Below are 12,751 nucleotides of genomic sequence, written 5' to 3' on the forward strand. Positions count from 1 at the left end.
CTGGCACCAAGTCAGATCAGCTGTATAATACTGCCGGAAGTGTACCTTAAATACCCTCCGATTTATGCTGCCCACCTAGGAAGCTACACCTGCTGGGTCAATACCGGTGTCCCAGGCTATCTGCGACAGCCTCCCCCATCAGTTTTCTCTACAGGACGACCTGCCGCAATGCCAAAGCCGCACCGCCCACAGACAAGTGACATGCGGAGAAACCACACTCACCACTAGAGGCTAGATGCCCGAACTGCACATGCGCAGAAAGCCGCTAGCAATCCCTGATAAAAAGGTTGTGAGAGGCAGACTCTGTGCATGCAACAACCAAGCCACTACTGACAGACAGACCCCATCACAGGCAAAAACCCATATGCAGGCTAAAGCATCAAAGGTAAACCAACACAGGTAATCTCTGAGAACGACAATGCGATATATATATCCTCTCCCTAAGTAAGGGCTTTTACCCACTAGCGTTTTTTTAACACTGCAATATTACTGCGTTTTTTATTGCAAAGGCACAAACTTGCGATTTTTGTGCGATGCGATTTTAACTTTAGATAGTCCCATTGGAAAAAATGCTGTGATATCGCAGCGTTAAAAAAAATGCTAATGAGTAAAAGTCCTACCAGAGCGACCATTCATAATGAGATAATCGAAATGGGAGAATAAGAATGCAAAAATCATTTCTCTCTCTTCTTTTTTCCTGCAGATGTCAGTACATAGAAAATAGGTAAAAAGAAGAATGTCATATAGAGTCACTATGTGTGATCATGATATAAATAAAATATATAAATTAAACCAGAGCCATATAGGCACATATAAGGTACATTTTGAGAGAAGAGCTGACTCCCATTGCCATGCACATAAAGATTTACCATAATAACTACTAGAGATGAGCGAGCACCAAAATGCTCGAGTGCTCGTTACTCTAGTCGAACTTTCAGTGATGCTCGAGAGTTCGTTCCGAGTAACGAACCCCATTGAAGTCAATGGGTGACTCGAGCATTTTTGTATATGACTGGTGCTCCGCTAAGGTTTTCATTTGTGAAAATCTTAGCAAATCACCAAAGCCATGTAAAAAACACAGAAATGGATAGGGCAGGCGAGGAGCAACATGCAGGGCTGCATTTCGGGCTCCAAGGTCTCACTATTAAGCCACAATAGTGGCAAGAGTGAGACCCCCCCCCCCCGCACTGTCAGCATAAAGATCGTTCTCCTCTGCCACAGCTGTAGCAGCTGTGGCAGAGAAGAACGATGTTAGCCCACTGAATTGAATGGAGTCGGCAACACAGCCGGCTCCATTGAAAGCAATGGGCTGCCAGTGAGCGCGGGATGAATTTTTGGGAAGGGCTTAAAAATATAAGCCCTTACCTGAAAATCATCCTAAAATGTGTAAAAAAAAAAAAAAAAATGTATACTCACCTTTCCGCTGCAGCCGGAGTTCAGCCTCGTCTGGCCGGCAGTTCTCCTGAACTGCTGTGAGTAGTATTCAGCAGCCAGGGATTTAAAATCCCCGCCTGCTGAATGAGCTGCCTCTGATTGGTCACAGCCTCACCAATCAGAGGCAGCTCTCACTCACCCATTCATGAATTCATGAATGAGTGAGTGAGCGCTGCCTCTGATTGGTCCCTGCGCTGAGCCAATCAGGGGCAGCTCTAAGCTGAATGACAGCTGAGAGCTGTCCCTGATTGGTCCCTGCGCTGAGCCAATCAGAGGCAGCACTCACTCACCCATTCCTGTATTCATGAATGGGTAAGTGAGAGCTGCCTCTGATTGGTGAGGCTGTGACCAATCAGAGGCAGCTCATTCAGCAGGCGGGAATTTTAAATCCCTGGCTGCTGAATACTACTCACAGCAGTTCAGGAGAACTGCCGGCCGGCCGCGGCTGAACTCCGTCTGCCGGGACAAGGTGAGTATATATAATTTTTTACTTTTTACACATTTCTGGATGAATTTCAGGGAAGGGTTTATATTTTTAAGCCCTTCCCGAAAATTCATCCCGCGCTCGCCGGCTGCCCATTGCTTTCAATGGAGCCGGCTGTATTGCCGGCTCCATTGAATTCAATGGTCAGTGCTCGTTTAATCAAGACGAGTACCGCGTGGTGCTCATCTCGAGTAACGAGCATCTTGAGCACCCTAATACTCGAACGAGCATCAAGCTCGGACGAGTATGCTCGCTCATCTCTAATAACGACCCTAGCTTGAGCAGATTTATGGGCATTAAAAAAATATATTTGAGTGAGAGACGGGGAGCTTTGGATAATAAACTTCTATGGAAGGAAGCAATGTGGATTTACAGGCTTGATAGATGTAAACTGAAGGGGTCGAATGAGCAATTATATTTTGCAGCCTTTTTATGATCCCTGTGCGATTTTGAAAAAAATCTACTCCCTCTGTAATAATACTGGATCACCTCCTAAGTCTCACGAACCATTTTGGCTTTGGTTAAAGTTATGTATTTTATTTATCTCATGATCACTCTAGTGACTCTATATGACATTCTTCTTTTTAGATCTCTTAGGGCAACTATAATGTTTCCTGTTAAACCCATTAAAGAAGTCTCTCCCCCATCACTTTACTTAGAATCTAGTTATATCTAGTTTAATCTAGTTATATATTTGTTCTTCGTTTGGGGGGGGGGGGGGTCACCTTTTATATTATTATTTGGTGATAGCTTTTGATCTTGATTCACTATTATTTGCCTCATTTTGATTTATCCTTTAATAAAAGCAAAGTTTTTTAAAAGGACCTTTAGTGAATTCTAGTTTTTAAACTGGTTCTTCTCTGCCCTTCTGTGATATATAACTGTTATATTACACTCATGTATTCACGTATTAGCTGTAAAAGCACGGACAGCTGGTCACTAAAGGGTTAAATATGTGGAGATACAATTCTCTAATAAAACAGTCACTTATTGTATATTATTATTGCACTATATATCATATAGAATGTACAATTCTAATTGAAAGCTTTAAATTCAGGAGACGGCTCGATTATTTTCTGGTGCACAGATATAAATGCTACTGTCATTGTCCTCTCCTGACATTAATTAACATTAGTAAACACAATTATTGGTGTCTACTTGTCTCTATATAATGTACCAGTTTCATTTAAATTAATTTTATTTGTTCTGCATGTCAAGGCCAGATAAATGTAATTGTCTAGATAAAAGAAAGTTTATCATCATTATTTCTCTTCATGTAGCAAAAGCAGTGAGTGAAGTTGTAAACTTTTTGGGATAAGTACCAGTTGACAGGTAAAATATACATTCTCTTTCATGTCAACCATGGTGGTAACTTCAAAGACTGAACTCTTGAGCACGTTATAAATGAAAGCCACATAGAAACTCTTCGGACAAGTTAAATTCAATCTACAATTATCAGGATATTGACATTATCAGTATATCAACACTACTAGGACATCAACATGGGTGCCTACAAAGCCTAACACCTCCACAAAAATTCTGCCTTATTAAGTTAACACTTTTTATGCACTTTTCACCTTTTTTACTTATCTGCATGTCTTCCTAAGTCAGAAAGAGCTGAGGGAAGCTGAAAATCACTTACTATTTACAGGACAGGAGCTTCTTCAGGGTTGTGTACAATACACACAGTATAGCAGAAAAATATAACATGCCACAAATCCGGACTGCCTGGTATTGTATATTGAATCTGGTTTCAAGAAACAACAGTGGAGAAAAATTGCTTGTTGAAAAATTTGCATCCTGGGCTCATTGTGTCTTGAGGAACCACTTATTGCCGTGGAACTTAGGTTTTAATTAGTGGTATGGATAAAAGAAACCGTACAACCATGGAATTTATTTTTATAGGATTTTCTGTTATCCCGGAACTGCAGTATTTCCTGTTTGCTTCATTTCTTTGTATCTATATTATATCTATGGCTGCACATATGTTTTTAATTGTCCTTTATAACCTCAGTTCAAACCTTCATACCCCTATGTACTTTTTTCTAGCCAACTTCTCCTTTTTAGAAAAATGTTACATCTCAACAATTACACCCAACATGCTAAAAAATTTCTTATCAAAGCATAAAACCATCACTTTCTATGGCTGTGCCGTGCAAATGTATTGTTTTTTGTTATTGGGATCTACTGAGTGCTACGTGTTGGCAGCCATGGCTTATGACCGATATAACGCCATATGCCATCCATTATTATATAACGTGATAATGAGTAAAAATGCTTGTGTTAAGCTTATCGTGAACTCTTGGATCATTGGTTTGATGGCTGCCATAATACAGACGTCTCTTACGTTCTTCTTAGATTATTGCGGACCCAATAAAATCAACAATTTCTACTGTGACATTGCACCTCTAATGGCTTTGGCATGTAGTGACACACGATTCAATGAAATTCTCATTTTTATGCTTGTTTTATGTGTGGTGGTAGGTGCTTTCCTATTAACCATTGTTTCATATACACGGATCATTTGGACAATTATAATGCACCATTCCTCAGGAGGGATTAAGAAAGCTTTCTCCACCTGCACCTCTCACCTCATAGTCGTGACTATATTTTTTGGATCTGGTTGTGTAATGTATCTAAGGCCAAAGACAAGCTACGGTACTGATATGGACAGGTTACTGTCGCTAATGTATACTGTAATTGCGCCATTGTTAAACCCCTTTATATACTGTTTAAGAAATAATGATGTGAAAGTTGCTGTTAAAAAAATGATGAAAATAGCTTAGCCGTGATATACAATAAGTTGTAACGGATAATAACAAAATAATATTAATAATAATTAGAGATGAGCGAACACCAAAATGTTCGGGTGTTCGTTATTCGTAACGAACTTCCCGTGATGCTCGAGGGTTCGTTTCGAACAACGAACCCCATTGAAGTCAATGGGCGACCGGAACATTTTTGTATTTCGCCGATGCTCGCTAAGGTTTTCATGTGTGAAAATCTGGGCAATTCAGGAAAGTGATGGGAATGACACAGTGACGGATAGGGCAGGCGAGGGGCTACATGGTGGGCTGCATCTCAAGTTCACAGGTCCCACTATTAAGCCACAATAGCGGCAAGAGTGCCCCCCCCCCCCCCCCCCACTGTCAGCATAAAGATCGTCCTCCTCTGGCACAGCTGTAACAGCTGTAGCAGAGAAGAACGATGTTTGCCCATTGAATTCAATGGAACCGGCAATACAGCCGACTCCACTGAATGCAATGGGCTGCCGGCGATCGCGGGATGAATTGTCGGAAAGGGGTTAAATATATAACCCCTTTCCTGCAATTCATCCAGAAATGTGTTACACTAAAAATATATACCGGCGTATAAGGCGACCGGGCGTATAAGACGACCCCCCAACTGTCACCTTATACGCCGGTAATACAGTGGAGCAAAGAATAAAAAGCATTACTTACGTTTTTAGATGATCTGCGGCGCTCCTGCAGGCTGTCACTCCCTCCTGGTCCACGGCAGACAAGCTTTCTCCACGAAAGACTTTAAATCCCTGCCTCCAGAAGCACATGTGCCTTCAGCCAATCACAGCCAATGACAATGATGTCATTGAATGGCTGTGATTGGCTGTGTTTCTGGAGGCGGGGATTTCAAGGCTTGAAATCCCCGCCTCCAGAAACACAGCCAATCACAGCCATTCAATGACATCATTGTCATTGGCTGTGATTGGCTGAAGGCACATGTGCTTCTGGAGGCAGGGATTTAAAGTCTTTCGTGGAGAAAGCTTGTCTGCCGTGGACCAGGAGGGAGTGACAGCCTGCAGGAGCGCCGCAGATCATCTAAAAACGTAAGTAATGCTTTTTATTCTTTGCTCCACTGAATTACCGGCGTATAAGGTGACAGTTGGGGGGTCGTCTTATACGCCCCGTCGCCTTATACGCCGGTATATATTTTTAGTGTAACACATTTCTGGATGAATTGCAGGAAAGGGGTTATATATTTAACCCCTTTCCGACCATTCATCCTGCGATCGCCGGCAGCCCATTGCATTCAGTGGAGTCGGCTGTATTGCCGGTTCCATTGAATTCAATGGGCAAACATCGTTCTTCTCTGCTACAGCTGTTACAGCTGTGCCAGAGAAGAAGGATTTGTCTTCTATATGTTCTCAATGGGGTCAGCGCTGCTGCCGCTGGCCCCATTGAGCGCATATAGAATGCATCCATAGCGAGCAGCGGGAGGGGCAGATTTCAATACTCGGGTGACACCTTATCTCCCCAGCCACTCACAGCTGGGGGGTGGTATAGGGCTTAAACGTTGCAGGGGGAAGTTGTAATGCCTTCCCTGTCTTTATATTGGCCAAAAAAAAGCGCTAACGTCTCAGGGAAGAAAGTTTAATTTACCAGAACACCGCATGGTGTTCGTTACGAATAACGAACATCCCGAACACCCTAATATTCGCACGAATAGCAAGCTCGGACGAACGCGTTCGCTCATCTCTAATAATAATTTTATTTTATACTATACAATAAATAGTAATACATGATCTTAGTTTTATGTTGTTTTTTTTTTTTAAATAATAACTTTTTTGTATATAGGCATAATTATGGTTTGTGTATACAGCTGTTATGCACATCTACTGTATGGGTCTCCATGGTTACAGACAACAAACAAACCATGTGTAGTCAGATCAAGCAGTCATCTGTTACTCTACTGCACACGTGTCAAACTCAAAGTGGTGTCACCGATATTGTTTAGAGATAAGTAATGCTCCACAAACTATTAATGTCACTTGCTTAATATTTGAGTGAGGGTCTAGAACTCCATGGGCAGGAACTCACAGCCATCACATTGGATCATCAAGCGCTGCATTGATTGGCTGAGCAGTGCTGAAAAACCAATCAGAGTCATCGCTTCCTGGAGGCGAGAATTAGGAATCCCGTAACCAGGAAGTAACATAGTATGTTAGGCCGAATAAAGACAATGTCCATCTTGTTCAGCCTGTTTCAACCTCCTTGCTGATCCAGCGGAAGGCAAAAAAACCCGAGGCAGAAGCCAATTAGCCCTTTTTTAGGGAAAAAAAATTCCTTCACGGCTCCCTAGTGGCAGTCAGACTAATCCCTGGATCAACCTCTAATAGCTCCTACCTGTCTGTAAGCCCTGGATCAACAACTCACTGGTCACCTAAAATTTATATCCTGTAATATCCTTCCGCTCTAGAAAGACATCTAGTACCCTCTTAAATTCCTCTATGAATTTTGCCATCACCACATCCTCAGGCAGAGAGTTCCACAGTTGCATTGCTCTTACAGTAAAGAACCCCCTTCTGTGTTGGTGATGAAACCTGCTTTCTTCTAGATGTAGAGGATGCCCACTTGTTACCGTCGTAGTCCTGGGTATAAACAGATTATGGGAGAGATCCTTGTATTGTCCCCTAATGTATTTATACATAGTTATTTGGTCACCCCTCAGCCGTCTTTTTTCCAGGGTAAATAATACTAATTTTGATAGCCTCTCTGGGTATTCCAGTCCCTCCACTCCATGTATTACTTTAGTTGCCTTCTTTTAACCCCTCAAGTACTGCAACATCTTTCGTGAGTAGCGGAGTCCAGAACTGTACGCAGTATTCCATGTGGGGCCTGACAAGTGCCTTATATAGTGGGAGGATAATGTTCTTGTCCCTCGCCCCTGTACCTCTTTTAATGCACCCCAAGACTTTATTTGCTTTTGTAGCAGCTGACTGGCATTGGTTACTCCAGATAAATGTACAATCCACTAGTACCCCAAGGTCTTTTTCCATCTCACTTTTCCCTAGCAATACCCCAATCAGTGTATATTGGTGACAGCCGTTTCTCCTGCCCATGTGCATAACCTTACATTTATCAACATTGAACTTCATTTGCCATTTTTCTGCCCAAGCCCCCAGTTTATCTGGGTCCATTTGTAGCCGTACATTGTCCTAAGGTGCATTAATTATCTTGTATAATTTTGTGTCATCTGCAAATATTGATATTTTACTTTGTGGCCCCTCTATCAGGTTGTTGATAAATATATTGAACAGAATGGGGCCTAATAATGAACCCCGTGGCACTCCACTAGCGACCGTTGCGCAATCAGAGTATGAACCGTTTATTACCACCCTCTGCTTTCTATCTCTGAGCCAATTCTTTACCCAGATACACACGTTTTCGCCCAGTCCGAGCTGCCTCATTTTGTATATCAACCTATTATGCGGCACTGTGTCAAATGCTTTAGAGAAGTCCAGATATACGATTGATAGGTACGTATGATGATGAAGCGCCAATGATCAGGAGTATAATTTCCAAATATTGGGGAATATTAAGAGAAGATCCGGATCTAGTGGATTCCCTTCAAGTGAAACCTACAATAACCTACAGAAAAGGAAGAAGTTTGAAGGATCGACTCATGCAAAGCCATGATGTGAAACCACCTACCATCAATACATGGCTTACCTCGAGCCCCGTTGCAGGGTTTTTTCGTTGTCAAGGATGTAAAGCTTGTCCACACATGGAAAAAACAAAATCCTTTAGGAGTTCATCTACTGGACACATACAATATTCGGGATTACATAAATTGTAAATCGACTTATGTAATTTACCTTGCAACATGCCCATGTCCCAAAGACTATGTGGGCAAGACCGTCCAACAGTTACGGAGAAGTGTCCTGGCCCCCTTTGGGAATATAAATCGGTAGGAACAGACAAGTCTGTCAACACATATGAGAGAAATACATCCACAAAACCCGGAATCTGTTCAATTCAGAGGCATTGAAATTCTAAGATCTACTGGTAGAAGGGGAGACCTCAATCGACGGCTATTACAAAAGGAAGCAGCGTGGATCCACCGCCTGGACTGCTGTGCGCGAAAAGGTCTGAACGAGACCCTATCTTTTGTTCCATTTGTCTAAATAACCAACAATACAATATCTATTGTATTTTCTAAAGCTGACATAGCGTGGCTCATTACACAGTTTCTATCGTTCTTATGAATTGATTTTCAATACTATACCTCTTACCAAGAATATGATGTCATCTTGATCCAATATAATAGAACTCATATCCAATACGGGTGATTATAATACTTAAGGGGATCTATATGGATTGCAACTATGGCGTACTATGGATTCCATATGTCTAATAGTTACCTTACCATTAGCACAGCCCACATATACATTTTTTGCGACTGGTGAGCTTAATTATCATAATTATCAAGCCAGGCAGTAAGTAATATAAATATCATTTGCCATAATTATTTGTATAACAACACACATCCATATGGCAAATTAACTTAACCGTGTCATTCAATACATATGGATATATTCAATATGCTATGCTGACTTCATCCCCTTGGTATCCAAAGTTTCCATGACAACATGATATGTCATCTAGCCTTTCCATCTCTATGCAGCGTGAGGTACAGGATACAAATTATGTGTCCCTCTGCCACTTCTGCCCTTAATTGTGGTAATTTAATGGCATTTTAAATCGGGACCACTTTATTATATGTTTTGTACCCCACTGGCCATCGCTGTAAGGCAAAAACAATATTTCAGAAGCTTCTTACCACTTTATATATAAATGTACAGGTTTGTCACAGTCATGTGACATTGCGCATATGGTTTTCAACCTCACATGACCGGCGCCATGGCCCCGTGACCTTGTATCATAGTCACGTTACTCTGCGTCACTGTCACGTGGCTTGTACGTCATAGCCACGTGACCGCGCGTCTGTACACCTCGCGTCATCGTCATGTGATGCTACATCAGTGTCACGTGATCTTACGATTGTCACGTGACCCCGCGTCACTAGTCACGTGCCCCTACATGCTACTACTACTGTTCAAAATAGTGAACAACAATATTAGTCAAATTAATCTACTCTTCTCAACACGTTTCCTTCAGTAAGTATTCATTAGGGGCAATATAGAGCAAGGATAGAAAATATAAAAATAATAAATAACAGCGCTACCAGTTCTAATGGTGAACTGGCACCAAGTCAGATCAGCTGTATAATACTGCCGGAGGTGTACCTTAAATACCCTCCGATTTATGCTGCCCACCTAGGAAGCTACACCTGCTGGGTCAATACCGGTGTCCCAGGCTATCTGCGACAGCCTCCCCCATCAGTTTTCTCTACAGGACGACCTGCCGCAATGCCAAAGCCGCACCGCGCACAGACAAGTGACATGCGGAGAAACCACACTCACCACTAGAGGCTAGATGCCCGAACTGCACATGCGCAGAAAGCCGCTAGCAATCCCTGATAAAAAGGTTGTGAGAGGCAGACTCTGTGCATGCAACAACCAAGCCACTACTGACAGACAGACCCCATCACAGGCAAAAACCCATATGCAGGCTAAAGCATCAAAGGTAAACCAACACAGGTAATCTCTGAGAAGGACAATGCGATATATATCCTCTCCCTAAGTAAGGGCTTTTACCCACTAGCGTTTTTTTAACACTGCAATATTACTGCGTTTTTTATTGCAAAGGCACAAACTTGTGATTTTTTGTGCGATGCGATTTTAACTTTAGATAGTCCCATTGGAAAAAATGCTGTGATATCGCAGCGTTAAAAAAATGCTAATGAGTAAAAGTCCTACAAGAGCGACCATTCATAATGAGATGATCGAAATGGGAGAATAAGAATGCAAAAATCATTTCTCTCTCTTCTTTTTTCCTGCAGATGTCAGTACATAGAAAATGGGTAAAAAGAAGAATGTCATATAGAGTCACTATGTGTGATCATGATATAAATAAAATATATAAATTAAACCAGAGCCATATAGGCACATATAAGGTACATTTTGAGAGAAGAGCTGACTCCCATTGCCATGCACATAAAGATTTACCATAATAACTACTAGAGATGAGCGAGCACCAAAATGCTCGAGTGCTCGTTACTCTAGTCGAACTTTCAGTGATGCTCGAGAGTTCGTTCCGAGTAACGAACCCCATTGAAGTCAATGGGTGACTCGAACATTTTTGTATATGACTGGTGCTCCGCTAAGGTTTTCATTTGTGAAAATCTTAGCAAATCACCAAAGGCATGTAAAAAACACAGAAATGGATAGGACAGGCGAGGAGCAACATGCAGGGCTGCATTTCGGGCTCCAAGGTCTCACTATTAAGCCACAATAGTGGCAAGAGTGAGACCCCCCCCCCCCCCCCGCACTGTCAGCATAAAGATCGTTCTCCTCTGCCACAGCTGTAAGTGAGAGCTGCCTCTGCTTGGTGAGGCTGTGACCAATCAGAGGCAGCTCATTCAGCAGGCAGGGATTTTAAATCCCTGGCTGCTGAATACTACTCACAGCAGTTCAGGAGAACAGCCGGCCGGCCGTGGCTGAACTCCGTCTGCCGGGACAAGGTGAGTATATATATTTTTTTACTTTTTACACATTTCTGGATGAATTTCAGGGAAGGGTTTATATTTTTAAGCCCTTCCCGAAAATTCATCCCGCGCTCGCCGGCTGCCCATTGCTTTCAATGGAGCCGGCTGTATTGCCGGCTCCATTGAATTCAATGGTCAGTGCTCATTTAATCAAGACGAGTACCGCGTGGTGCTCATCTCGAGTAACGAGCATCTCAAGCACCCTAATACTCGAACGAGCATCAAGCTCGGACGAGTATGCTCGCTCATCTCTAATAACGACCCTAGCTTGAGCAGATTTATGGGCATTAAAAAAATATATTTGAGTGAGAGACGGGGAGCTTTGGATAATAAACTTCTATGGAAGGAAGCAATGTGGATTTACAGGCTTGATAGATGTAAACTGAAGGGGTCGAATGAGCAATTATATTTTGCAGCCTTTTTATGATCCCTGTGCGATTTTGAAAAAAAATCTACTCCCTCTGTAATAATACTGGATCACCTCCTAAGTCTCACGAACCATTTTGGCTTTGGTTAAAGTTATGTATTTTATTTATCTCATGATCACTCTAGTGACTCTATATGACATTCTTCTTTTTAGATCCCTTAGGGCAACTATAATGTTTCATGTTAAATCCATTAAAGAAGTCGCTCCCCCCATCACTTTACTTAGAATCTAGTTATATCTAGTTTAATCTAGTTATATATTTGTTCTTCGGTTGGGGGGGGGTCACCTTTTATATTATTATTTGGTGATAGCTTTTGATCTTGATTCACTATTATTTGCCTCATTTTGATTTATCCTTTAATAAAAGCAAAGTTTTTTAAAAGGACCTTTAGTGAATTCTAGTTTTTAAACTGGTTCTTCTCTGCCCTTCTGTGATATATAACTGTTATATTACACTCATGTATTCACGCATTAGCTGTAAAAGCACGGACAGCTGGTCACTAAAGGGTTAAATATGTGGAGATACAATTCTCTAATAAAACAGTCACTTATTGTATATTATTATTGCACTATATATCATATAGAATGTACAATTCTAATTGAAAGCTTTAAACTCAGGAGACGGCTCGATTATTTTCTGGTGCACAGATATAAATGCTACTGTCATTGTCCTCTCCTGACATTAATTAACATTAGTAAACATAATTATTGGTGTCTGCTTGTCTCTATATAATGTACCAGTTTCATTTAAATTAATTTTATTTGTTCTGCATGTCAAGGCCAGATAAATGTAATTGTCTAGATAAAAGAAAGTTTATCATCATTATTTCTCTTCATGTAGCAAAAGCAGTGAGTGAAGTTGTAAACTTTTTGGGATAAGTACCAGTTGACAGGTAAAATATACATTCTCTTTCATGTCAACCATGGTGGTAACTTCAAAGACTGAACTCTTGAGCACGTTATAAATGAAAGCCACATAGAAGCACTTCAGACAAGTTAAA

The 12,751-nt window shown here is 41.5% G+C and overlaps 1 protein-coding gene across 1 annotated transcript; it reads left to right on the plus strand.

Moving 5' to 3' along the window:
• Window positions 1-3,780: 3,780 nt before the first annotated feature.
• LOC136633563 (olfactory receptor 5AR1-like) lies at window positions 3,781-4,704 on the plus strand. The gene has a single exon (XM_066609325.1). It carries the CDS (start codon window positions 3,781-3,783, stop codon window positions 4,702-4,704), a length of 924 nt encoding a protein of 307 aa, XP_066465422.1.
• Window positions 4,705-12,751: the final 8,047 nt, after the last annotated feature.

The sequence above is a fragment of the Eleutherodactylus coqui genome, chromosome 6, assembly GCF_035609145.1.
Source record: "Eleutherodactylus coqui strain aEleCoq1 chromosome 6, aEleCoq1.hap1, whole genome shotgun sequence".
NCBI lineage: Eukaryota > Metazoa > Chordata > Amphibia > Anura > Eleutherodactylidae > Eleutherodactylus > Eleutherodactylus coqui.

Coding starts and splice junctions, on each gene's coding strand:
- LOC136633563 (XM_066609325.1), top strand. CDS start 3,781: ATGGATAAAAGAAACCGTACAACCATGGAATTTATTTTTATAGGATTT.